The sequence below is a fragment of the Ylistrum balloti genome, unplaced genomic scaffold (genome assembly GCF_031769215.1).
Source record: "Ylistrum balloti isolate Yb309-2 unplaced genomic scaffold, AGI_CSIRO_Ybal_v1 Utg370358, whole genome shotgun sequence".
Taxonomy (NCBI): domain Eukaryota; kingdom Metazoa; phylum Mollusca; class Bivalvia; order Pectinida; family Pectinidae; genus Ylistrum; species Ylistrum balloti.
Genome location: NW_026782254.1, coordinates 681,237 through 709,236, shown reverse-complemented (window position 1 = coordinate 709,236; position 28,000 = coordinate 681,237). Strand labels below are relative to the sequence as shown.

The window sequence follows — 28,000 nt, the reverse complement described above, 5'->3', positions numbered from 1 at the left end:
CTTTATATGTAAACAATATTTAAGTTTAACTTTTGGGGATAAAAAAACATTGAATGGAGAAAAATTAAGGACTAATTCTGTACTGATCACCTGACCGCTGATTGTCTGTCCCCCTAACAAATGTCCAATTTCTGAGAACTAATTACTGTACTGATCACCTGACCGCTGATTGTCAGCCCCCCCCCTAACAAATGTCCAATTTCTCAGGACTAATTCTGTACTGGTCACCTGACCGCTGATTGTCAGTCCCCCTAACAAATGTCCAATTTCTCTGTGCAGTACCGACAAGCTGTGAGCAGTGCAGTTACACCATCAATGCGACACCAGCGGTCTTTTTCAGCGTTTGGTTTTGGAGCAGAGGGATCAACTATTGGCTCCATTTCTCAACAGTCACGAAGAGGATCACAGATCAATGTCAACGTGACACCATCACAAACCACGACAGAAGCCATCGGGGACACACCAGAAATCAGAAAATACAAGAAAAAATTCAACTCTGATATCTTGTGTGCAGCATTATGGGGTATCCAATGTTTTCTAGCTATCAAAATCCAATCTATATGATATTTTATACTACTGTGAAACTCACTTATTATGATATCAGATTTTATGATATTCCAGGGATTTTTTCCATTTACCGAATATTACTTATATAAATTAGGAACACAAAACCTTCCTATGATATCATACAACATGAAATAATTATTGTAATAATTGTTTTCTATTGAGAATGTTTATAGTTAACAGCTGGGCTGTTCTTTAATTGTTACACTAATAATCTTCAAATTATTGTTAGAGGCGTACAACCGTAACCATAGTTACAGGTTAATTTACCTACCTGTGAAAACTGTGTAAACTCAACAGATGACATATACAACACTACATATGACATATAGAACACTACTGATGACATATAGAACACTACAGATGACATATAGAACACTACAGATGACATATAGAACACTACAGATGACATGTAGAACACTACAGATGACATATAGAACACTACAGATGACATATAAAACACTACAGATTACATATAGAACACTACAGATGACATGTAGAACACTACTGATGACATATAGAACACTACAGATGACATATAAAACACTACAGATTACATATAGAACACTACAGATGACATGTAGAACACTACTGATGACATATAGAACACTACAGATGACATATAGAACACTACTGATGACATATAGAACACTACAGATGACATATAGAACACTACAGATGACATATAAAACACTACAGATGACATATAGAACACTGCCAATGACACATACAATGAATTATATTCAATAGTTAGTACATGTTAATAATGATGTAAATCTGCTTTCTTCCCTTCAGGTGTGAATCTGTTGATAGGTACAGAGAGTGGTCTAATGCTATTGGACAGAAGTGGTCAGGGAAAGGGTAAGTTATCATACATTACAAGGCCATTAATGACATTGTAACATAGGATTTGATTGGCTCGTCAGTCTAGGTACTACTCTGTAAGACATGAAATGCTCATTTTTTAATTATTTTATGAAGTAGATACAGTTGTGACATTTTTAATTTCAGAAAGCAGTTTGTATTGATTCAGCCTTTCTGGGAAAAAACTCTGGTATCGAATATGTAACCAAAATTCCTTGCTGTAGCAAAGATATTTTCTGTCTTGTCTTAAATGACTCATATTGTAACAAATAAGACAATAAAAAAAGGATATGACATGATTAACATTGTAAGTATTTATGCCCACAGTGTACACGTTGATCTCACGGCGCCGTTTCCAGCAGATGGAAGTGTTAGAGGGACAAAATATCCTGGTGACAATCTCTGGGAAAAAGAACAAGATACGTGTGTTCTACCTGAATTGGTTAAAAAACAAGATCTTCAAGACGGAGGGTGTAAGTGTTGTAGGTATCTCTAATTTATTAAGCATGCTGCATGTTCTGTCTCATAAGGCCACTACCAGCCTCTCAAACCCCTGTAAAAGTCTCATAAGGCCAGTATAAGCCTCACAAAGCCCTGTAAAATTCTCTTAAAGGCCAGTATAAGCCTCACAAAGCCCTGTAAAATTCTCTTAAAGGCCAGTATAAGCCTCACAAAGTCCTGTAAAATTCTCTTAAAGGCCAGTATAAGCCTCACAAAGCCCTGTAAAATTCTCTTAAAGGCCAGTATAAGCCTCACAAAGCCCTGTAAAATTCTCTTAAAGGCCAGTATAAGCCTCACAAAGCCCTGTAAAATTATCTTAAAGGCCAGTATAAGCCTCACAAAGCCCTGTAAAATTCTCTTAAAGGCCAGTATAAGCCTCACAAAGCCCTGTAAAATTCTCTTAAAGGCCAGTATAAGCCTCACAAAGCCCTGTAAAATTCTCTTAAAGGCCAGTATAAGCCTCACAAAGCCCTGTAAAATTCTCTTAAAGGCCAGTATAATCCTCACAAAGCCCTGTAAAATTCTCTTAAAGGCCAGTATAAGCCTCACAAAGCCCTGTAAAATTCTCTTAAAGGCCAGTATAAGCCTCACAAAGCCCTGTAAAATTCTCTTAAAGGCCAGTATAAGCCTCACAAAGCCCTGTAAAATTCTCTTAAAGGCCAGTATAATCCTCACAAAGCCCTGTAAAATTCTCTTAAAGGCCAGTATAAGCCTCACAAAGCCCTGTAAAATTCTCTTAAAGGCCAGTATAATCCTCACAAAGCCCTGTAAAATTCTCTTAAAGGCCAGTATAAGCCTCACAAAGCCCTGTAAAATTCTCTTAAAGGCCAGTATAAGCCTCACAAAGCCCTGTAAAAGTCTCTTAAAGGCCAGTATAAGCCTCACAAAGCCCTGTAAAATTCTCTTAAAGGCCAGTATAAGCCTCACAAAGCCCTGTAAAAGTCTCTTAAAGGCCAGTATAAGCCTCACAAAGCCCTGTAAAATTCTCTTAAAGGCCAGTATAAGCCTCACAAAGCCCTGTAAAAGTCTCTTAAAGGCCAGTATAAGCCTCACAAAGCCCTGTAAAATTCTCTTAAAGGCCAGTATAAGCCTCACAAAGCCCTGTAAAATTCTCTTAAAGGCCAGTATAAGCCTCACAAAGCCCTGTAAAATTCTCTTAAAGGCCAGTATAAGCCTCACAAAGCCCTGTAAAATTCTCTTAAAGGCCAGTATAAGCCTCACAAAGCCCTGTAAAATTCTCTTAAAGGCCAGTATAAGCCTCACAAAGCCCTGTAAAAGTCTCTTAAAGGCCAGTATAAGCCTCACAAAGCCCTGTAAAATTCTCTTAAAGGCCAGTATAAGCCTCACAAAGCCCTGTAAAATTCTCTTAAAGGCCAGTATAAGCCTCACAAAGCCCTGTAAAATTCTCTTAAAGGCCAGTATAATCCTCACAAAGCCCTGTAAAAGTCTCTTAAAGGCCAGTATAAGCCTCACAAAGCCCTGTAAAAGTCTCTTAAAGGCCAGTATAAGCCTCACAAAGCCCTGTAAAATTCTCTTAAAGGCCAGTATAAGCCTCACAAAGCCCTGTAAAATTCTCTTAAAGGCCAGTATAATCCTCACAAAGCCCTGTAAAAGTCTCTTAAAGGCCAGTATAAGCCTCACAAAGCCCTGTAAAAGTCTCTTAAAGGCCAGTATAAGCCTCACAAAGCCCTGTAAAATTCTCTTAAAGGCCAGTATAAGCCTCACAAAGCCCTGTAAAATTCTCTTAAAGGCCAGTATAAGCCTCACAAAGCCCTGTAAAATTCTCTTAAAGGCCAGTATAAGCCTCACAAAGCCCTGTAAAAGTCTCTTAAAGGCCAGTATAATCCTCACAAAGCCCTGTAAAATTCTCTTAAAGGCCAGTATAAGCCTCACAAAGCCCTGTAAAAGTCTCTTAAAGGCCAGTATAAGCCTCACAAAGCCCTGTAAAATTCTCTTAAAGGCCAGTATAAGCCTCACAAAGCCCTGTAAAATTCTCTTAAAGGCCAGTATAAGCCTCACAAAGCCCTGTAAAATTCTCTTAAAGGCCAGTATAAGCCTCACAAAGCCCTGTAAAATTCTCTTAAAGGCCAGTATAAGCCTCACAAAGCCCTGTAAAATTCTCTTATACTCACGAAGCCCTGTAAAAGTCTTTCAAAGTCAAGCCTCATCAAGGCCTGTAAGATTTTCACCTGTAAAACCTTACCTTACATGGACCACTAACAGACTCAAAAACAAGCTTCACAAAGCCAGTGACAACCTAAATAAGGGCTAACCTCATGAAGACAAGTGCCAAACTCATAATGACCTAATTATGGCCTCATCAAAGCCAGTACCAGCCCCTTATATTTTGCTGCAAAGAAGTCCCCTTCATACAACTAAAATCTCTTCCCAATTTTTCTTTAAGATTAACAGGCAGTTGTGTAAAACAAACTTATAAAGTTAGGGTTTGATATTTATGCAGGCCCTACTTGTATCTACCAGTACAAATCCAAGTACTAACCTCACAAAGACATAGAAGACAATGATATCTAACACTCCTTAGTCTAGTGGGCAAGTGTGTTTAAAATGAGATAAACTTTTAAAAAGTGGAAAAAATATATGTTGGTTGTTTTTAACTCACCAGGTTCAAAGGGCCATTGAGCTTACTATAAATTTGTTAGTCACATTTGATCTGAGGTATCTATGAGTAAAGAGGATAGACCCTGTGGTTTGAGGGCGATTCCCAAAAAGTGAATTTTACAAGTCCTTTTTCCCCTGTAGGAATAATTGGATTTTCCAAAATTTGGTCTGAAGCTTTCTTGGGTGAAGGAGACTCAGTTTTGTATAAACTATGGGTCTTGATCCCCCTTAGGAGGGGGGGGTCCTCTTGAAAATTTTACCTCTTCTGTAGAAATAATTAGATTGTGCCCAAATTTGGTCCATTGGTGAAGGGGAATCAAGTTTGTATAATGGTTTGGAAATCATTTTGAAATTTGTTATGAGCTTTATATCAGAGCTCTATAAAGACAAGTGTCCCAAAACAAATTGAGTGATCAAACTGGACATTCATGATGGACAAGGAGCATTGTGATAGCATCATGTCATAATTAGGAGCAAGTACAATAGGTCCAGTCAGTATCTGAATACACACAATGAGGTCTCTTTATAACAGTGTATTCTGTACTAGAATTTCTCTATGTGACACTGTTCAACATTTTCAAATTATTAGTTTTTTATGAACAGATCGGTAAAATTAAGTGAAAGAGCATTACTTGTTATGTTTTATTGTTGAACAGAATAGCTTGTAATGCCAGGTCCCCCACATAAATGTGAGAGTTCGATGAAGGTGAAAAAGATTTCTCTGCTAAATAAGGGAATCTTGGCAAGTTGCTCGATTTTCAGTGAAACAAATACGTGGTAGTTATTCTGTAGAGACTTGTTGTAAATCATCGATTTTGGCAGTATGTTAGAAATTGTGTGAGATGTTTCCTTACTGTAACATTTTGCTCTGATTTACGTTTGTTGATAAATGTTGTAATTTTAATTTGTTATGTTGGTGACTCTAGATCGAAGTAAGGGAAAGAAAATTGATGGTATGGTGTGTTGGCACAGCGGGATGGAGATCATTTATCACAAAGTGCAATTACACCCAGTAGTAATTTATAACACCTCACTGATTCAGAACACTTGACACAACATGTATTTTAGTTGGGGCTCAGATTAATTGTCTAGAATAGCTGTAGTTGTACAGGTTTCGTTAAAGTCGGTGAAATAGGATCTGAATCCATATTGTGGTAACATTTTCGAAACACTCCTCCAGCTCCACCTTAGAATGATCTCTGGGGGATTTTAGATTCTGACGTTTTACTGAATTAATTGTATCATGTTTTCACCATTTTTCAGAATGACAAGAGAAGTGGTTTTGTGAATGTTGGAGATTTAGAAGGCTGTGTGCACTTTAAAATTGGTAAGGATTGATCAGCATTGAAAGGGTAATACAATAAAGAATTTGTCCTGAATTGGGGAGATCTGGCTGTAAATAATGATAAAAATGGCGTGGATCAGCCCTGGAATTGGGGAGGTCTAGATTGAAATATGATGATGAAAGTGGCAAGGTTTAATGAAAGGATGCAAAGATACCACACAACAATATATAAAACAAACACAATATTATTACACGGAGAACAATGGCTGTGAACAATAGAAAATAATTCCGTCAGGGAACAGCAGAGATATTAATTAATCTTTTATTTGTGGTTTTCTTTTTCAGTGAAATATGAGAAAATAAAGTTCCTTGTCATAGCCCTTCAAGAAAGCATAGAGATCTATGCCTGGGCACCTAAACCATACCACAAGTTTATGGCATTTAAGGTAAGACATCATACTGTCAAACATTTCATTCTGAAATGAATTTTGTTAATGTACTCTTCAGATGATAAATCCATGCTGGGTGATATGTCCTTCCATGTATAGGTCATACGGCCTAAAGGACCAAGTGAGCTTTAATGCTGTACTGTGATGTCCATCTGTTACAGCCTTTTTTCAGTTTTTTCCGTAAAAATGTTTTTTGTCTTAAACCGAAAGTTCTATATTCATGATATACTTGGAGATAAGTCTTACAACGTCTGGGAAAAGAAATGAATTTGACCCATATTCAAATTCACATGGTTCAGATTGAATTAGAATCAACAGTCCAAATTTCCTGTTTTGCTGGCAGGATTCAGTTGTGAAGCCAGAAAAAGTTGCAAAATGGAATGGCTACATGATGACCCATATTCAATGTCACAAGTTTACTGAACTTTTAGATAACTTCTACCTGATCGGCCAAGAATTGTAATTTTTGTTTGGTAGGTTCATGGAAAGTCAAAAAGTCGGAGGAGTCAAATCTTATCAAAACTTCAAACAGTTATTTTAATGAATGAGAGCAAAATTCCCAGAATCCTGATATTTGCTCTTTAGGTTCCCTAGTTTCAGTGTAAATTAATCAGTTTCAGCAAACTTAACCAGGTGAGCAATATTAGGCCCTGTGTTTCTGCACATGCATGATTGAATGTAAGCAAAACCACCTGCAAATTCTGATAGTAAACCTGGAAAAAAACTGGAAAAGGAGTACAAGAAAGAAGCTTTACAATACATCTTTTCTTAGTCTTTCAGTGATCTAGTCCACAGACCCCTACTGGTAGATCTGACAGTGGAGGAAGGTCAGAGGTTAAAGGTTCTTTATGGGTCAAATTCCGGTTTCCATGCCATCGATGTTGATACAACTTCCTCCTTCGATCTATACATTCCTTCCCATGTAAGTATAACACTGGACATTTTTATGAACATTTTTACTGACAACAATCTTAGTAATGTGTGTGTTTTCTTTGTGGTTTGATATTGAATATTAATACTGATCACAAGTCAGGCGTAATACTATTTGACCATAAATAAGCCCACTTCATTTAGTGAAGGAAGGTTTACCAAGACTTAGGTTGGTGAGGACAAGCGTCTTAAAATGCCATCTTTTCTGGACCTGACTGAGATGACTGAGATTGGCATTTCTTGAATGTGGCTTAACATTGCATGCAGTGTGAATACCCATCCTTTGTAATTACAAAAAAATTGGAAAGGGTTTTATATCTACACAGAAGGTTAAATTTACGTGGAGGGTTTACATCTATACAGAGGGTTTACATCTATACAGAGGGTTTACATCTATACAGAGGGTTTACATCTACACAGAGGGTTTACATCTACACAGAGGGTTTACATCTACACAGAGGGTTTACATCTATACAGAGGGTTTACATCTACACAGAGGGTTTACATCTATACAGAGGGTTTACATCTACACAGAGGGTTTACATCTACACAGAGGGTTTACATCTACACAGAGAGTTTACATCTACACAGAGGGTTTACATCTATACAGAGGGTTTACATCTATACAGAGCGTTTACATCTATACAGCGGGTTTACATCTATACAGAGGGTTTACATCTATACAGAGGGTATACATCTATACAGAGGGTTTACATCTATACAGAGGGTTTACATCTACACATAGCGTTTACATCTATACAGAGGGTTTACATCTATACAGAGGGTATACATCTACACAGAGGGTTTACATCTACACAGTGGCTTTACATCTATACAGAGGGTTTACATCTATACAGAGGGTTTACATCTATACAGAGGGTTTACATCTATACAGAGGGTTTACATCTATACAGAGGGTTTACATCTATACAGAGGGTTTACATCTATACAGAGGGTTTACATCTATACAGAGGGTTAACATCTATACAGAGTGTTTACATCTATACAGAGGGTTTACATCTACACAGAGAGTTTACATCTATACAGAGAGTTTACATCTATACAGAGGGTTTACATCTATACAGAGGGTACAGCTACACAGAGAGTTTACATCTATACAGAGAGTTTACATCTATACAGAGAGTTTACATCTATACAGAGTGTTTACATCTATACAGAGGGTTAACGTCTATACAGAGGGTTTACATCTATACAGAGGGTTTACATCTACACAGAGGGTTTACATCTACACAGAGGGTTTACATCTACACAGAGAGTTTACATCTACACAGAGGGTTTACATTTATACAGAGGGTTTACATCTATACAGCAGGTTTACATCTATACAGGGTTTACATCTATACAGAGGGTTTACATCTACACAGGGTTTACATCTATACAGAGGGTTTACATCTACACAGAGGGTTTACATCTACACAGTGGCTTTACATCTCTACAGAGGGTTTACATCTATACAGAGGGTTTACATCTATACAGAGGGTTAACATCTATACAGAGGGTTAACATCTATACAGATGGTTTACATCTATACAGAGGGTTAATATATATACAGAGGGTTTACATCTACACAGGGTTTACATCTATACAGAGGGTTTACATCTACACAGAGAGTTTACATCTATACAGAGGGTTTACATCTATACAGAGGGTACAGCTACACAAAGAGTTTACATCTATACAGAGAGTTTACATCTATACAGAGAGTTTACATCTATACAGAGTGTTTACATCTATACAGAGGGTTAACATCTATACAGAGGGTTTACATCTATACAGAGGGTTTACATCTATACAGAGGGTTTACATCTACACAGAGGGTTTACATCTACACAGAGGGTTTACATCTACACAGAGGGTTTACATTTATACAGAGGGTTTACATCTATACAGCAGGTTTACATCTATACAGAGGGTTAACATCTATACAGAGGGTTAACATCTATACAGATGGTTTACATCTATACAGAGGGTTAACATCTATACAGAGGGTTTACATCTACACAGGGTTTACATCTATACAGAGGGTTTACATCTACACAGAGGGTTAACATCTACACAGAGGGTTAACATCTACACAGATCTACACAGAGGGTTTACATCTATACAGAGGGTTTACATCTATACAGAGGGTTTACATCTACACAGAGGGTTTACATCTACACAGATCTACACAGAGGGTTTACATCAATATGGAGAAATAGGGCTTATTGGTGGTTAAATACTGTAAATGAAGTGAATTCTATATAACATGCTTTCGTATATGAAATACCAGAAAGTCACACATCTGAGATCAGAAAACTTTTTAACTAATACTTTTGTGGTTTATAAAAGTGTTTTTAAAATATAGAGTTTACTACTAATGATTTCAGCCTTTTTACTGTCTCTTTGTTGTGGTCTCTATCGTAGCCTTTCTCACTTTTATTTGTGTGTGAATGCTTTGGTGAATTTGTTTTCATTTTCAATTGAAATTAAGGAGCAGACATAGGTTGAAACAGAAGGAGAAAGATATGGAGAATTTTGAATAGTGGCTGTATTGTGTATTTAGTGGGTGGATGGGGTGGGGGTAGGGTGTTACAGAAGGATGAAGAGATGGAGAATTTAAATAGTGGCTGTATTGTGTATTTAGTGGGTGGATGGGGTTGGGGGTAGGGTGTTACAGAAGGAGGAAGGGATGGAAATAATGGCTGTATTGTGTATTTAGTGGGTGGATGGGGTTGGGGGTAGGGTGTTACAAAAGAAGGAAGAGATGGAAAATTTAAATAGTGGCTGTATTGTGTATTTAGTGGGTGGATGGGGTTGGGGGTAGGGTGTTACAGAAGGAGGAAGAGATGGAAATAATGGCTGTATTGTGTATTTAGTGGGTGGATGGGGTTGGGGGTAGGGTGTTACAGAAGGAGGAAGAGATGGAAATAATGGCTGTATTGTGTATTTAGTGGGTGGATGGGGTTGGGGGGGTAGGGTGTTACAGAAGGATGGAGGGTGTTACAGAAGGAGGAAGGGATGGAAATAATGGCTGTATTGTGTATTTAGTGGGTGGATGGGGTTGGGGGTAGGGTGTTGCAGAAGGATGAAGAGATGGAGAAGTTAAATAGTGGCTGTATTGTGTATTCAGTTGGAGGATGGGGTTTGGGGTAAGGTGTTACAGAAGGATGAAGAGATGGAAAATTTAAATAGTGGCTGTATTGTGTATTTAGTGGGTGGATGGGGTTGGGGGTAGGGTGTTATTCTGAGTTTCCTATATGGCAGATATTTATCAAAACTCTCTCTGTTCCATGGTCATTTCAATATTTGTACCCCCACAGGGTATATAGTTATCACTGTGTATGCGTGTGCTAGTGAATGTGCTTTTACAGATATGATTCACATTCACACCATGGCAAGAACTTTGTGGTCATTGATGAAGGTTGTGTCATCTAGTGTATTCATAGCACTTTTGTCTCTTTTTTGTTGTCATATATTTTCTAAGTAATAAATATACAGGCACTATGGGAACCAATTTGAAAATGCCTTATGGAAAAGAGATGTGTGATATTAACCAAATTTGATAATAATTGATGGTTAAGTCAAGGGTGTGTTGGTTACTATGTCAACTGTATTAGTCTTCAAAGATCTCTTTATGTTAAAACCAAGTGACAAAAATGGACAAAAATATATTGGAAACTTCACTGTTACCATGTGTTACTGATGAAGGAACAGACACTTCACTGTAACCATGTGTTACTGATGAAGGAACAGACACTTCACTGTAACCATGTGTCACTGTTGAAGGCACAGACACTTCACTGTTACCATGTGTCACTGATGAAGGGACAGACACTTCACTGTTACCATGTGTCACTGATGAAGGGACAGACACTTCACTATTACCATGTGTTACTGATGAAGGAACAGACACTTCACTGTTACCATGTGTCACTGATGAAGGAACAGACACTTCACTGTTACCATGTGTCACTGATGAAGGAACAGACACTTCACTGTTACCATTTGTCACTGACGAAGGAACAGACACTTCAATGTTACCATGTGTCACTGATGAAGGAACAGACACTTCACTGTAACCATGTGTCACTGATGAAGGAACAGACACTTCACTGTAACCATGTGTCACTGATGAAGGAACAGACACTTCACTGTAACCATGTGTCACTGATGAAGGAACAGACACTTCACTGTAACCATGTGTCACTGATGAAGGAACAGACATTTCACTGTAACATGTGTCACTGATGAAGGAACAGACACTTCACTGTTACCATATGTTACTGATGAAGGAACAGACACTTCACTGTAACCATGTGTTACTGATGAAGGAACAGACACTTCACTGTAACCATGTGTCACTGATGAAGGAACAGACATTTCACTGTAACCATGTGTCACTGATGAAGGAACAGACACTTCACTGTAACCATGTGTCACTGATGAAGGAACAGACACTTCACTGTTACCATATGTTACTGATATAGTAATTAAGGAACAATGTTGACTAGTGATTATGGTTTTGTCTTCCCTGTAGTTTTGCCATAACAATGACAACACGGCACAAACGGGTATCACTTTCTATCTTAGTCAGGTAAATAGCTGGTACTCTCTGTTGCTTGCTACCATTTTGTTTTCTCCAGGGATACAAAACTTGAAAATGAAAATGATGCACGGTTATTCCTTATCTTGGTGAATGGTTGGCATTCTATTTTGGTATAGATATTAAAGTTTATATGCTATTTCAAGTCTTTCAGAATAATGTGAAGTGAAAATCAGGATGAATACCCATATAGCTGCAATCATTTTCATGAGCAAGGTTTAAAGGGGAACCCATACCATCCTTTGAATTCAGTTCTTTTTCCTGAGTTGTCAGTTTTATCTGTCACTTTGGTTATATTTAAAATGTTGGATCAAATTTGCTGATGTTTTCCATATCCTTATGTCCCTGTTACCTTAGTTACAACAGCACCAGGGTCTGATGCTCTCCATATCCTTATGTCCCTGTTACCCTAGTTCAACAGCACCAGGGTCTGATGCTCTCCATATCCTTATGTCCCTGTTACCCTAGTTACAACAGCACCAGGGTCTGATGCTCTCCATATCCTTATGTCCCTGTTACCCTAGTTACAACAGCACCAGGGTCTGATGCTCTCCATATCCTTATGTCCCTGTTACCCTAGTTACAACAGCACCAGGGTCTGATGCTCTCCATATCCTTATGTCCCTGTTACCCTAGTTCAACAGCACCAGGGTCTGATGCTCTCCATATCCTTATGTCCCTGTTACCCTAGTTACAACAGCACCAGGGTCTGATGCTCTCCATATCCTTATGTCCCTGTTACCCTAGTTACAACAGCACCAGGGTCTGATGCTCTCCATATCCTTATGTCCCTGTTACCTTAGTTACAACAGCACCAGGGTCTGATGCTCTCCATATACTTATGTCCCTGCTACCTTGGTTACAACAGCACCAGGGTCTGATGCTCTCCATATCCTTATGTCCCTGTTACCCTAGTTACAACAGCACCAGGGTTTGATGCTCTCCATATCCTTATGTCCCTGTTACCCTAGTTACAACAGCACTAGGGTCTGTTGGAATGTTCAAACTCCATAGGGTTATTTTTTGTTTAAACTCAAAAATGAAAAAAAAAAAAAATGTTAGCATTTAAAATATCAGAAAATGATAGTTCATAGCTTGGTATGAAATACTTGGGGTTTGTGTATTTAGGCTTTGTATGTAATACTTGGGGAGGGGGGTGTATTTAGGCTTTGTATGATATACTTGGGGTGTTTGTGTATTTAAGGTTTGAATGTAATACTTGGAGTGTGTATTAAAGCTTTGTATGAAATACTTGGAGTGTGTGTATTTAGGCTTTGTATGTAATACTAGGGGTGTGTGTATTTAGGCTTTGTATGTAATACTAGGGGTGTGTGTAGTTAAGCTTTGTATGAAATACTTGGAGTGTGTGTATTTAGGCTTTGTATGTAATACTTTGGGTGTGTGTATTTAAGCTTTGTATGTAATACTTGGGGTGTGTGTATTTAGGCTTTGTATGTAATACGTGGGGTGTGTGTGTATTTAAGCTTTGTATGTAATACTTGGGGTGTGTGTATTTAAGATTTGTATGTGATACTTGGGGGTGTGTGTATTTAAGCTTTATATGTAAAGTTTGGGATGTGTGTATTTAAGCTTTGTATGTAATACTTGGGGTGTGTGTATTTAGGCTTTGTATGTAATACTTGGGGTGTGTGTGTATTTAAGCTCTGTATGTAATACTTGGGTGTATTTAGGCTTTGTATGTAATACTAGGGGTGTGTGTGTATTTAGGCTTTGTATGTAATACTTGGGGTGTGTGTATTTAGGCTTTGTATGTAATACTTGGGGTGTGTGTGTATTTAAGCTTTGTATGTAATACTTGGGGTGTGTGTATTTAGGCTTTGTATGTAATACTTGGGGTGTGTGTATTTAAGCTTTGTATGTAATACTAGGGGTGTGTGTATTTAAGCTTTGTATGTAATACTTGGGTGTATTTAAGCTTTGTATGTAATACTTGGGGTGTGTGTATTTAGGCTTTGTATGTAAGACTTGGGGTGTGTGTATTTAGGCTTTGTATGTAATACGTGGGGTGTGTGTATTTAAGCTTTATATGTAAAGTTTGGGGGGTGTGTATTTAAGCTTTGTATGTAATACTTGGGGTGTGTGTATTTAGGCTTTGTATGTAATACTTGGGGTGTGTGTGTATTTAAGCTTTGTATGTAATACTTGGGTGTATTTAGGCTTTGTATGTAATACTTGGGGTGTGTGTATTTAGGCTTTGTATGTAATACTTGGGGTGTGTGTGTATTTAAGCTTTGTATGTAATACTTGGGGTGTGTGTGTATTTAGGCTTTGTATGTAATACGTGGGGTGTGTGTGTATTTAAGCTTTGTATGTAATACTTGGGGTGTGTGTATTTAAGATTTGTATGTGATACTTGGGTGTATTTAGGCTTTGTATGTAATACTAGGGGTGTGTGTGTATTTAGGCTTTGTATGTAATACTTGGGGTGTGTGTATTTAGGCTTTGTATGTAATACTTGGGATGTGTGTGTATTTAAGCTTTGTATGTAATACTTGGGGTGTGTGTATTTAGGCTTTGTATGTAATACTTGGGGTGTGTGTATTTAAGCTTTGTATGTAATACTAGGGGTGTGTGTATTTAAGCTTTGTATGTAATACTTGGGTGTATTTAAGCTTTGTATGTAATACTTGGGGTGTGTGTATTTAGGCTTTGTATGTAATACTTGGGGTGTGTGTATTTAGGCTTTGTATGTAATACTTGGGGTGTGTGTATTTAGGCTTTGTATGTAATACTTGGGGTGTGTGTATTTAGGCTTTGTATGTAATACTTGGGGTGTGTGTGTATTTAAGCTTTGTATGTAATACTTGGGTGTATTTAGGCTTTGTATGTAATACTTGGGGTGTGTGTATTTAGGCTTTGTATGTAATACTTGGGGTGTGTGTGTATTTAGGCTTTGTATGTAATACTTGGGGTGTGTGTATTTAGGCTTTGTATGTAATACTTGGGGTGTGTGTATTTAGGCTTTGTATGTAATACTTGGGGTGTGTGTATTTGGGCTTTGTATGTAATACTTGGGGTGTGTGTATTTAGGCTTTGTATGTAATACTTGGGGTGTGTGTATTTGGGCTTTGTATGTAATACTTGGGGTGTGTGTATTTAGGCTTTGTATGTAATACTTGGGGTGTGTGTATTTAGCAAGGGTAATAACATCACCAAACACATTCAAACCCATAGCTGGTAATGCTAGGAATGTGTGTATTTTTTACAGGGATTTAAGGGGCACAACCAAAAAAAAAAGGCTGTTAGAAAAAGTTAGTGATAGGGTTTCATCGTAAAAGAAACAAAGTTATTTAAATCTCTCTTCATTTAGAAATAAGTAGAGTAGTTTAATTTAAACAAGAAAAAAAACTGAGCTGTCAGGTCCCAGAAATCTCTTCCTGCTGTTGTTTGTTACATGGGGACAAAGATTTGTTTCTGTCTTAGAAGTGGAAAGTTCTATTATGTGAAATAAATTTTACAAAATTTTCCATTAACTTAATGCTATGAATAGGAACAGAAAGGTTGATTTTGAACAGAAATTTATCGAAACCTTGAGTCTAACTAAGACTATAAACAACATCTCCTTTGAATACAGTTCAGCATCTTGAGTGAGGTTTTGTAGGAATGAATTAAATTGTTTGAGTTTCACTTCAATTTATTTTTACTTGTGTATATTTGTCATAATTTTCTTTTCGTTTTTCCACAATCAACATTATCTGCTGTCAAGAAGACACAGATAAATGTGCATGAAAGGTTCTTTTTTCTGGCTTGGTATAGGAGTTATATTATATTTGACAACATTTTAAACAGGTGCAGTCACGGGTAAGATGTCGTCCACCCAGACATAATAACCTACTCTGTTCATGTCTCTCTAGTGTATCTAGTCTCCTAACAATTTCAGCACCAAGAAGAGGAAAAATTCTAAACTGCTTTCTATCCTTTAGAATTTTAATTGTTTTCCAAAATAGATATTACTGATACATCTATGATAAATCAGTTGATTTATTAATTTAACGAAAGACAAGTGAAACAAAATTAGAAAAGGATGAGAGGCATGTGATAATAAAAGGTATCCTTTACTAAACTGGGCAGTCATGTCACAGAATGTCTTCTGAATACCAGGCAACAGCAGGCTATGATACTCCGACCTACCAGCATGAGTACCTTCCTCTGTATCACAGATTTACAAAGTTTATATACTTGACCATACAGATAACCACTGCATGACTATATACTTGATGCCCTTAACATAACAAAAAAACCTATGAAGTATAAAAATAACCTGAGGAAGACAGATAGATAAAAGGGTGGTCGGGTGGCGCAGTGGTAACACACTCGCCTTTCACCTAGTTCGGGGTTTGACTCTTGGAATGGACTTGAAAAGGTAAGGGGTCACCTTTCAGGGCTCTCGATCTGCCAGATTTTGGGCCGATATTCGGCCCCATTCCCAATGCAAAATAGTATCTTTTTTTCCCAATTTAGACCCCAAGTTCTCCCAATTCTAAGGAAAATACCATTATTTTTCCCAATTCTAAGGGCCCCGGGCCCCAGTCCCAAAATGGGGTGTGAGAGCCCTGCCTTTCTGACCATGTGGGTTTTCCCCGAATACTTGTTTCCTCTCATAATAAGACCCCTCGCACACTTAAATCTGGGCCAACAAGAGTAATTAGTTGAAATAACTTGTTTCACAATTTTTGTAATATAAAGTTTATAGGTTATAGGCCAGTCTGGTGACCCACACAATAGTCAGTCTGGTGACCCACACAATAGTCAGTCTGGTGACCCACACAATAGTCAGTCTGGTGACCCACACAATAGTCAGTCAGTCTGGTGACCCACACAATAGTCAGTCTGGTGACCCACACAATAGTCAGTCTGGTGACAATAGTCCACCCACACATAGTCAGTCTGGTGACCCACACAATAGTCAGTCAGTCTGGTGACCCACACAATAGTCAGTCTGGTGACCCACACAATAGTCAGTCTGGTGACCCAAACAATAGTCAGTCAGTGGTGACCCACACAATAGTCAGTCTGGTGACCCACACAATAGTCAGTCAGTCTGGTGACCTACACAATAGTCAGTCAGTCTGGTGACCTACACAATAGTCAGTCAGTCTGGTGACCTACACAATAGTCAGTCTGGTGACCCACACAATAGTCAGTCTGGTGACCCACACAATAGTCAGTCTGGTGACCCACACAATAGTCAGTCAGTCTGGTGACCCACACAATAGTCAGTCTGGTGACCCACACAATAGTCAGTCTGGTGACCCACACAATAGTCAGTCTGGTGACCCACACAATAGTCAGTCTGGTGACCCACACAATAGTCAGTCTGGTGACCCACACAATAGTCAGTCTGGTGACCCACACAATAGTCAGTCTGGTGACCCACACAATAGTCAGTCTGGTGACCCAAACAATAGTCAGTCAGTCTGGTGACCCACACAATAGTCAGTCTGGTGACCCACACAATAGTCAGTCAGTCTGGTGACCTACACAATAGTCAGTCAGTCTGGTGACCTACACAATAGTCAGTCAGTCTGGTGACCCACACAATATTCAGTCTGGTGACCCACACAATAGTCAGTCTGGTGACCCACACAATAGTCAGTCTGGTGACCCACACAATAGTCAGTCTGGTGACCCACACAATAGTCAGTCTGGTGACCCACACAATATTCAGTCTGGTGACCCACACAATATTCAGTCTGGTGACCCACACAATAGTCAGTCTGGTGACCCACACTTTTTTGTGGTGTACTAAAGCACTTTCAGCGAATATTCTATAGCAATCTAAATTTGGAGAAAAACACTTTTGTAGCCTTATATCTTTTCATATGTAATAGAAAAGCATGTTTTTACTCCTTTTTTCTGAATGAATGTTTTCTTTGCTATTTATTTTTCATTTTAAACCAATCATTTATTTGACTTTTATCAAGAATGTGTAATGTAAAATTCATTTAAAGTATAAGGCATGATTTTAAATTATTTCATCTGTTTCTTTTGATAAGTAACACAGTGATTTTAATTGAAAATGTATATTTTTGTACAAAATGTTTCAATATTGTCATGAAAACGTACTGTTTTTGTCAAATATACAAATAATGATGGGTAAAGATAGAAATAAATATAATTTATTTTCTTTAAAACAATTTCCAAATTGTGCACTTTTAAAATGAGTTTTTCCCTGTTTAAACAAAGCTTATATATGTTTGTTGTTTTGCAGAGCCAGGGTCCCATCACACCACATACTATAGTTGTACTGCCTAACACCAACGGCATGCTGCTTCTACTCTGCTATAACAGTAAGTACGGTCCTACTATAATATACATTGTAGTGCAAACAGGAATTTGAGTTTTATTCAAGCGAATTTATCAATTTGAAAGCAACTCCTACTACTGTCATGTAATGTACGGGGTAAATCGTTACTACATGACAAGTTTTCTGTTTATAGATGAAGGGGTTTATGTCGACTCTAATGGCCGGGTCACCAAAAATGTGGTTCTGCAGTGGGGAGAACTTCCAACATCTGTAGGTAAGTAAACCAGATGACAGGACCTCTAGGTTTTAAACTGGTATCACCATATTTAGGATGGATTGAAGGTTGTCTAATGCCTTTGTGTAAAAGTATGGTACCTCAAAACATGCATCAGAATTGATCAATAACTTTTTTAGTAAGAGAGGTTTTTAAATATCGTTCATGAAAGGAAGCTGAAAAAGTGTTGATGTTTTTCGGCCTCATCAGAAGTTAGATATGCCAAGCAGTTAAAGCCATTTTGAAATATGATTGTGTAAACCTGACTTCTGTGAACAATACCAATTTTTAACTTCTCATTTCCTCTAGTGAGTTAACACAGAAACTTGTCTGAAATGATCTGAGATGGTCCTTATCAAATTTTTTTAATTTTTCGGGTCTGTTTGAAATCTGATATTGCAGCCATGTTGCTACCTTGAAAAACATATGTTTAGGTCACCTGAGCTATCCTCTTTTGTTCGTGTTTTGTCTGTCAGAATGCATTAACTATTTACATTTTCAACTTCTCAAGAACCGCTTTGCCATTTCCAACCAAAATTATCAATATCATAATATCGAAAGGGGAATGAAAAGTGGTCTCCATTGGATCTGGGAGTGGGGCGAAAACCTCAAAAAAATAGTGATTTTTAAAAAAACCTTTTCCACTCTTGTACCTTTCTGATGTAAATGCATTATATTGATGTAGTTTCCTAGAGTTACTCTACCAAAATTGCGAAATCTGTTGCCCCTGTATACACCTGTCAGCATCAAGGGGTTGGGGCAAATGGGCAAAAGCAAGAAGGCAATTTTGCTGAGAACCTGTCGACTCTTTACGTCTACTTTTTGTATAGGCAAGGATTAATGTGAGGATTTATTTTATGTAAGTTTAAAGATCACAGACTCAAAGGAATAGAAAAAAATTGATGAAACTTGGTTTTGCATCATTTTACCATTAAGATCTTAGATGAGTTAACAATGGAACCAATTTGATGTAATTTACAGAGTTAAAGCCCTTTGTAATTACATCATTTTACCATTAAGATCTTAGATGAGGTAACAATGGGACCAGTTTGATATAACTTACAGAGTTAAGGCCCTTTGTAATTTAAATTTGGTTGAGATCAGTCAGGTGACCAATTAGGCCCATGAGACTTTTATGGTTTTTTTTTTTACTTCTTGTGTTTACATGGTGCCATTTTGTAACATGGTTTGCAAAATCATGGTTTCCCTGAACAACACCTATTTAAACTGTTTTAGGTCACCTGAGACAAAGTTTCATGGTGACCTAATGCGATGGCCTACGGTATCATGTGTCTCACAGTTCTTCCTGAGGAGAGGGTAAATTTTACTGTAGTTTATTAAGGATATTTAGATGTTTTAGCATGATTTGTTTAATTTCCATTGGAAGTATAACTGGGTTAGAGTTATAAGTGAAGGATGAAGGCTTTATGATATGCCCATATTGTTCCTGGCTGACCTCCAGAGGCTGATGGGTGAAGCCAAAATGGATCAGATTGACTATAATAATTTTCTCAATTACTGTAATTTTTATAGAAAAATTGTGCTTTTTAGCATAATGTTTATTCCCCACTGGTAAAAGCTTATGAAGTATTATCAGTATAGAATGACAGTTTTGATGGTATGCAGGTATTAACACGGGCTTACTATCATCAATGTCATTATTTCCTTTTAATGGCACTTGAAAGCTACTTACCTTTTAACCTTTATAATCATTATTGCGTATCTCAGATGACTGTCAAGGCTGATAGGCCCCTTTTTTTAACTAACCTGGCCCAAAGGGCCAAGTGAGCTTATGCCATAGTGTGGTGTCCGTCAACTTTTCATTTAAACAAATTCTTCTGAAATACCTAAAGGCGAAGAGTTATCATATTTGGCTTGAAGGTTCCTTTGATAAAGCCCAACAAAGTTCGCAAAAAGAAATGACCTTGACTCATATTCAAGGTCACAGAGGTCAAATGTGATGGTGACATCACTATTGACATGCATGAAACGTTTTATTATTGGGTTTTGAGTTAGGATTATGTTTTATAACTACATGTACCTGAATTTTTCCTGTCTTTATATTTAATTGTTGCTTGTGCAAGTTTCAAATATGTTGTATCTGTGTTTGTAAACAATGATCTAAAGGGCAAGTAAGCTTCTGCTGTCCTGGGTCATCCATCCAGCTATAACTAAGAGTTTTTCTGCTATATTGTTTGACCATCTTCCTTCCTTGATTTAAAAGAAAGCTATTAATTACATTTAACTTGAAACATCATAAGAAAGTCTCAATTCAACATTGCACAGATGAGGGGACTGACCACTAAGGGACAGAACCCATATGGAGTAATTTGTCATATTGCTTTAAGCATCTACTGTGGAACATATGCACAGATATAGTACTGTTGGTCATAAAGATCTAGGTGAGTGATACAGGCCCTCTGGGCCTCTTGTTTAAGTATTGCTTACATTAGTTGCTTTTTGATTTGTTTTGCAGCTTATATTAGTACTGGACAGGTGATGGGCTGGGGAAACAAGGCAATAGAAATCCGTGCGGCCGAAACTGGACATCTGGACGGTGTGTTTATGCATAAGAAAGCTCAGAAGCTCAAATTCTTGTGTGAGAGAAATGACAAGGTATATTTCATGATCAATTCATTGATAAGGAAAACAAACCATTATAAATAGATTGAAATCCTAACACCTGTTGATGTTTTACTAGAAATCCTTACACCTGTTGATGTTTTACTAGAAATCCTAACACCTGTTGATGTTTTACTAGAAATCCTTACACCTGTTGATGTTTTACTAGAAATCCTAACACATGTTGATGTTTTACTAGGTTACTAGAAATCCTAACACATGTTGATGTTTTACTGGGTTACTAGAAATCCTAAACATGTTGATGTTTTACTGGGTTACTAGAAATCCTAACACATGTTGATGTTTTACTGGGTTACTAGAAATCCTAACACATGTTGATGTTTTACTGGGTTACTAGAAATCCTAACACCTATTGATGTTTTACTGAGTTACTAGAAATCCTAACACCTGTTGATGTTTTACTGGGTTACTAGAAATCTTGACACCTATTGATGTTTTACTAGGTTACTAGAAATCCTAACACCTATTGATGTTTTACTAGAAATCCTTACACCTGTTGATGTTTTACTAGAAATCCTAACACATGTTGAAATCCTAACACCTGTTGATGTTTTACTAGAAATCCTAACACCTATTGATGTTTTACTAGGTTACTAGAAATCCTAACACCTATTGATGTTTTACTAGGTTACTAGAAATCCTAACACATGTTGATGTTTTACTAGGTTACTAGAAATCCTAACACATGTTGATGTTTTACTGGGTTACTAGAAATCCTAACACCTATTGATGTTTTACTGAGTTACTAGAAATCCTAACACCTGTTGATGTTTTACTGGGTTACTAGAAATCCTAGCACCTGTTGATGTTTTACTGGGTTACTAGAAATCCTAACACCTGTTGATGTTTTACTGGGTTACTAGAAATCCTAACACCTATTGATGTTTTACTGGGTTACAAGGTGTACTTGTACATCAAAGTATTGTACTTTAGAAAAAGAAAATAAAAATATTAATCCTGTAAAAAATTAAACAATGATTTATTTCTTTCTTAGCAAGACAAAGTATTAAAACTTTTCATAACGGAGAAAAAAAATGTTATTTGTGAAACCATAATACCATTTCAAAAAACAAGAAAACAAAATAAAAAATAAAACAAACAGATTTCTCAAAATAGCAAATTACCTTTTGATTTTTAACAAATGCATTTTGTATAGATTTTTTTAATTGTCTAACTTGTAGTTATTGTTTATTACAGGTGTTTTTCTCCTCCGTGCGGTCGGGGTCCTGCTGTCAAATATACTTTATGACATTAAGCAAGCCCGGTCTGGCAAATTGGTGACAACATGGAGCCATTATCTCAGGGTTAATGCGTAAATTCTCATCTGCAGCTTTTAAAATACATCACAACTTTTTATCCTTTGACACTAGTTCAGTATTTTATTTGGGCAGAAAACATATCTTTCCAAACGTCACAAAAGCTGAAAAAAACATGGTTGATGTGGAAACTGCCTACTGTTTTCTATGGATGAGACAACATTACCATGGGAACCATGACGACTGGTTGTCACAGATGTGTGAACACATAACTATGGTTGAGTGATCGAGGTTGTTTCAGTTCTAAATGTGTAAAGTCATTGACACTCGCTATTTTTCACTGAATTGAATATAAACCCATTTAAGTGTTGATATATATTATACAGCTTTCAATTTCACTGTTGTTATGGCAGGGGACAATAAAGGAATGACAATGATGTCATATCCTGTTGCCAAGGCAGACAGAGGTGTACAGAGGCCTGCAAACACTGCACAATCTTGGAAGTTTACAGAAGTCACATAAAGGGAGAGGACTTGTTAGAGGTGTGACGGACAGCCAAACTGAGGCAAAAAGTGATGTAGCCGATTGTGTTCACTGGAGTATTTTTCACACATAATAGGCGTGTTTTTTGTATTGGGCTGTACCAGACTGTTGGTGACAGACTGTTGATGACAAATTCTACTGGGTTGTACCAGACTGTTGGTGACAGACTGTTGGTGACAGATCCTACTGGGCTGTACCAGACTGTTGGTGACAGATCCTACTGGGCTGTACCAGACTGTTGGTGACAGACTGTTGGTGACAGATCCTACTGGGCTGTACCAGACTGTTGGTGACAGATCCTACTGGGCTGTACCAGACTGTTGGTGACAGCTACTGGGCTGTACCAGACTGTTGGTGACAGATCCTACTGGGCTGTACCAGACTGTTGGTGACAGATCCTACTGGGCTGTACCAGACTGTTGGTGACAGATCCTACTGGGCTGTACCAGACTGTTGGTGACAGACTGTTGATGACAAATTCTACTTGGTTGTACCAGACTGTTGGTGACAGACTGTTGGTGACAGATCCTACTGGGCTGTACCAGACTGTTGGTGACAGATTCTACTGGGCTGTACCAGACTGTTGGTGACAGCTGTTGGTGACAGCTACTGGGCTGTACAGACTGTTGGTGACAGATCCTACTGGGCTGTACCAGACTGTTGGTGACAGATCCTACTGGGCTGTACAGACTGTTGGTGACAGATCCTACTGGGCTGTACCAGACTGTTGGTGACAGACTGTTGGTGACAGATCCTACTGGGCTGTACCAGACTGTTGGTGACAGATTCGGAATGCATCCTTTTATTATGTTTGTCCAGCACTGTAGGGTGTTGTACTGTAGCCAATTTGGTCTGTTGGCCAGGAATATGCTTGTCAAGCCTTAACTCGAAGTTTTTAGTAAAATTCAAAGGCATTAAATGTGATATAGTCTGGTTTTATAAACATTGGTACATGGAATCTGCAAAGTGAATCATTCAGATAAGTTGGTCATAACTTGGAACTCTGCAACCTTGACTGTTCTGTAGCAAGGAAGCTGGGAAAATCTGGTTATCCTGTCTATGATGATATATCCTGATTGTAAGATGATATGATTAATAAACAGTAAGACGATACACCCAGTTTCTTCCAGTGAAAGACTTGACAGAGTTCCATTTAAGCTTGATTTCACACAATATATTTCACAGTTAAAACCTTATTGTGGTAGTTAAACAGGTCTATATTGGTGATGGACCAGTGGAGTACAATTCCATATTTACCCTTATTCACCCACAAACTTGTCTGTGCAGCATCTCTGTGCAGTATTTGACGAACTTCAGTGCATTTTTGGTGTAATGTAGAATTGAGAATATGTATACGTTGACTGACTATAATACTCAGTTGTCTGTAAGTCCAGTTAACCTGCCTCTGGCTACTAGTGTTTGTCCTTACTTTGTTGATGTTGGTTATTATTTCTGCCAAACTGCTTTTAATTGTTGTAGAATTCCTTCTTCCATTAATTCCATGAAAATCTCTTGATATATTTTAACAGAACTATGAGTATCACATTAAGCTGAATGTCTGTCTTCTGTCCTAAAGTGGTCACATCATTGATAGGTGAGGGGAGATAATCCTTGTCAACATTCAATGACAGCACTCTAAGACAAACTTTCGTGTGTGAGGAACCTGAAGTACTGTGTGCCAAAACCATGTGATTTTTATGTAAGTCTTGGTTAATCTATTTAGATGCAAAATCACTAAGATTTTATTAGTTGCCCTGTTTTTTCTAGTTAATATTTAAAATCTCGCTTCTCTATGTATGTTTGACCTTGAAATATGTGTGAAGCATGTTTGTTCTGATCAAGATCAACAGACATTTTGATGTTTCAACTGCTATTCAGTTTGTTGTATACTTAATTTATGTTAATAACTTTGTATTTCTTCACATTTCAATGATCTCATGCTTATTTTTCATTTTGTATTTAATTTGATTTTAAGAACCAAATTTGTCTTCGTGTTGTATAGGAAATTCAGTAAACTTATTTGAAACTTCCGAAAGAAAATTAAAATTTTTAGACAAACCCTTTGTTATATCAACAATTTGAAAAGTTAAAGTTTTTTTTTTAATTGTTAGTAATGGATCATCTTTAAAACTTTATCATTACTTATCATAAGTTTGTGACTTAAATTCTTTTTTTTTATGCTCAAGTGCAAAACCTATTTATGATTTTTGAAAAATACTCATTGTCTTTGAGACAGAGAAGAGGTTGATCCCACCGTTGTTAAGTTAGTTTTATATATTGTGTCTGAAAAAAACCACTGATGCTTCAGGACAGAAATCTTGATTAATAACAATTTTACGGTTTAAGTAAGTTTCCATTTGTACAAATTGTAATTTTCATTTCTTCTAATGGTCTATTACTTATTATGTATTCATATGCTGTAGGGTAATTAAGTGTCTGGGTATGTTAGCAGAAGATGTCTAGAAAAATTCTTGTTTATTTTCAATGATTAGATGATGCATTCATTTAAATAAACTAACCCGATTTGATATACATTTTTGTGAGATATGATGTAGATATGCCAGATCTGAGACCAGTCTCCAGGGTCCTGCACTTCAATCTGGATTCATGATAGTGGTTGAGAGTGTATCACAAACTTGTAAGATGTAGGTTCCTAACAAAGTAAAAACACGGATTATGTTTTTTGATATTGCAGTAATGATAGGTTACCTCCCTTTTTTGTAAATCTTCCTCACATCAAGCATTCTGTACTAGGATCAATGAAATATTGGTTAACATCTTAACACATGTAGATAATATTTTTCCTATTGGAAATGTACACCGAGTCTGATGTCCAAAGTTTCTCTTTGAAAATGTTGTATCACTTTTATTTTTATCAGAAGGGTGTCCATTTAAGATTTGGAAAATAAGTGAGTGATATTTGAACTTGAAGGAAGTTTTGATGTAACTGTTGTGAAGGATTATGTTAAGATTTGTTATCATTGCTTTCATGAAACTCATTTCAACAAATTAAATGCTAATTAGTGTGGGTCTTTTTAAATTTCTATCCAGACATCAGTTCCTTCAGAATAAGATTTGAAAATATTAATGTTATCATTTTGCTTTTTAAATAGATTTACCTCTGAAATTTAAGCCCACAATCATCAGATGATGGGCGGTTCAAGTCGCATCTTCATCCCTTTTCTTGAATCTCTTTATCCTTAAACAGTTTAAATGATTTCTTGAGACAGGCCCTCATTTTGATGTGTGTTGTTATCATTATTTCTGGAGAAGTCTTTTTCACTGCTGTTTCCCAAACTTTACTGTTTAGGTTTGGTCAATGATTCATTGATAAAAAGAGCGAAATGGCAGACAGGTGCTGCCATCTGTGATTTTGACAGTGAGAGTTTGTTACTTATGTTTCTTACGAGGTTCTGGATAGATCGTTCTCCAATTAGTCTGAGGTTATGCTCTTTTGATTTTTGGATTGACCAGATAAAGAAAGAATAAGGTGACCATCTCTGATTTTGACACGGAAAGATTATTATAACCATTTCTTAAAGAGGAATTTTCAAATATTATATTGATAAGAGCTGAGAAAAGAGTAGAAGGGGATAAATCTGATACAGAAAACGGTCAGAATCCCGCGGGGACCTCCTGATAGGATTGTAATATGAGTGACAGAAAACAGCCAGAATCCCGCGGGGACCTCCTGATAGGATTGTAATATAAGTGACAGAAAACAGCCAGAATCCCGCGGCGACCTCCTGATAGGATTGTAATATGAGTGACAGAAAACTGCCAGAATCCCGCGGGGACCTCCTGATAGGATTGTAATCTGAGTGACAGAAAACTGCCAGAATCCCTCGGGGACCTCCTGATAGGATTGTAATCTGAGTGACATACTTTGGGAAATCATTTTGATCACAGAAAATTTTTAGTTTTTTTTTCAAATGTGAAGAGTTGGTTAAAGTCTTGGATGTAAATCTATCCTATCGCACACTAGCATATATATTTTTTTTCCAACAAAGGGTGTAAAGTTGGAAAATTGATCCAGGTAAGGATCATGTTGGAGGGAAATACATTTCAATATATAATGTGTTGTAATCCACTATACAAATTGGTGGGTTAAAGTTGAACTACCAGGTGGTTCAGTATACATACACTCATACATAATACAATGTTTATATGTCTGGAGAATTCCACAAGAGTATGATATATTCTGTAAGCATGAAAGTATTACTAGTGTCATTTTATATTTATAGGAAAGTGTTTGAACCCTATTTGTCTGTGTAGCACATATGACATAGTCCATATAACACATGACACAGTCAGTGTTACATGTATGTCATGGTCTGTGTTACATGTATGACATGGTCTGTGTAACATGTATGACATGGTCTGTGTTACATGTATGACATGGTCTGTGTAACATGTATGACATGGTCTGTGTTACATGTATGACATGGTCTGTGTTACATGTATGACAGTCTGTGTTACATGTATGACATGGTCTGTGTTACATGTATGACATGGTCTGTGTAACATGTATGACATGGTCTGTGTAACAAGTATGACATGGTCTGTGTACATACATGGTCTGTGTAACACGTATGACATGGTCTGTGTAACATGTATGACAGGGTCTGTAACATGTATGACATGGTCTGTGTAACATGTATGACTTGGTCTGTGTTACATGTATGACATGGTCTGTGTTACATACATGGTCTGTGTAACATGTATGACATGGTCTGTGTTACATGTATGACATGGTCTGTATTACATACATGGTCTGTGTTACATGTATGACATGGTCTGTGTAACATGTATGACATGGTCTGTGTAACATGTATGACATGGTCTGCGTTACATGTATGACATGGTCTGTATTACATACATGGTCTGTGTTACATGTATGACATGGTCTGTGTTACACGTATGACATGGTCTGTGTTACACGTATGACATGGTCTGTGTTACACGTATGACATGGTCTGTGTTACATACATGGTCTGTGTAACATGTATGACATGGTCTGTGTTACATGTATGACATGGTCTGTATTACATACATGGTCTGTGTTACATGTATGACATGCTCTGTGTAACATGTATGACATGGTCTGTGTTACACGTATGACATGGTCTGCGTTACATGTATGACATGGTCTGTGTAACATGTATGACATGATTTGTGTAACACATTTGACATGGTC

At 37.3% G+C, this 28,000-nt stretch overlaps 1 protein-coding gene across 1 annotated transcript in view; it reads left to right on the top strand.

Moving 5' to 3' along the window:
* Nucleotides 1-24,899, top strand: part of LOC132553825 (serine/threonine-protein kinase mig-15-like) — a 47,866-nt gene extending 22,967 nt beyond the window's left edge. Inside the window, exons 4-14 of the mRNA XM_060218104.1 lie at nt 280-523; nt 1,360-1,425; nt 1,756-1,910; nt 5,812-5,875; nt 6,179-6,279; nt 7,055-7,204; nt 11,753-11,809; nt 18,051-18,129; nt 18,280-18,360; nt 20,837-20,976; nt 22,201-24,899. Coding sequence (XP_060074087.1) covers nt 280-523; nt 1,360-1,425; nt 1,756-1,910; nt 5,812-5,875; nt 6,179-6,279; nt 7,055-7,204; nt 11,753-11,809; nt 18,051-18,129; nt 18,280-18,360; nt 20,837-20,976; nt 22,201-22,284 — 1,221 coding nt within the window. The 3' untranslated portion in view covers nt 22,285-24,899. The remainder of the gene's footprint in view (nt 1-279; nt 524-1,359; nt 1,426-1,755; nt 1,911-5,811; nt 5,876-6,178; nt 6,280-7,054; nt 7,205-11,752; nt 11,810-18,050; nt 18,130-18,279; nt 18,361-20,836; nt 20,977-22,200) is intronic.
* The last annotated feature ends 3,101 nt before the right edge of the window (nt 24,900-28,000 follow it).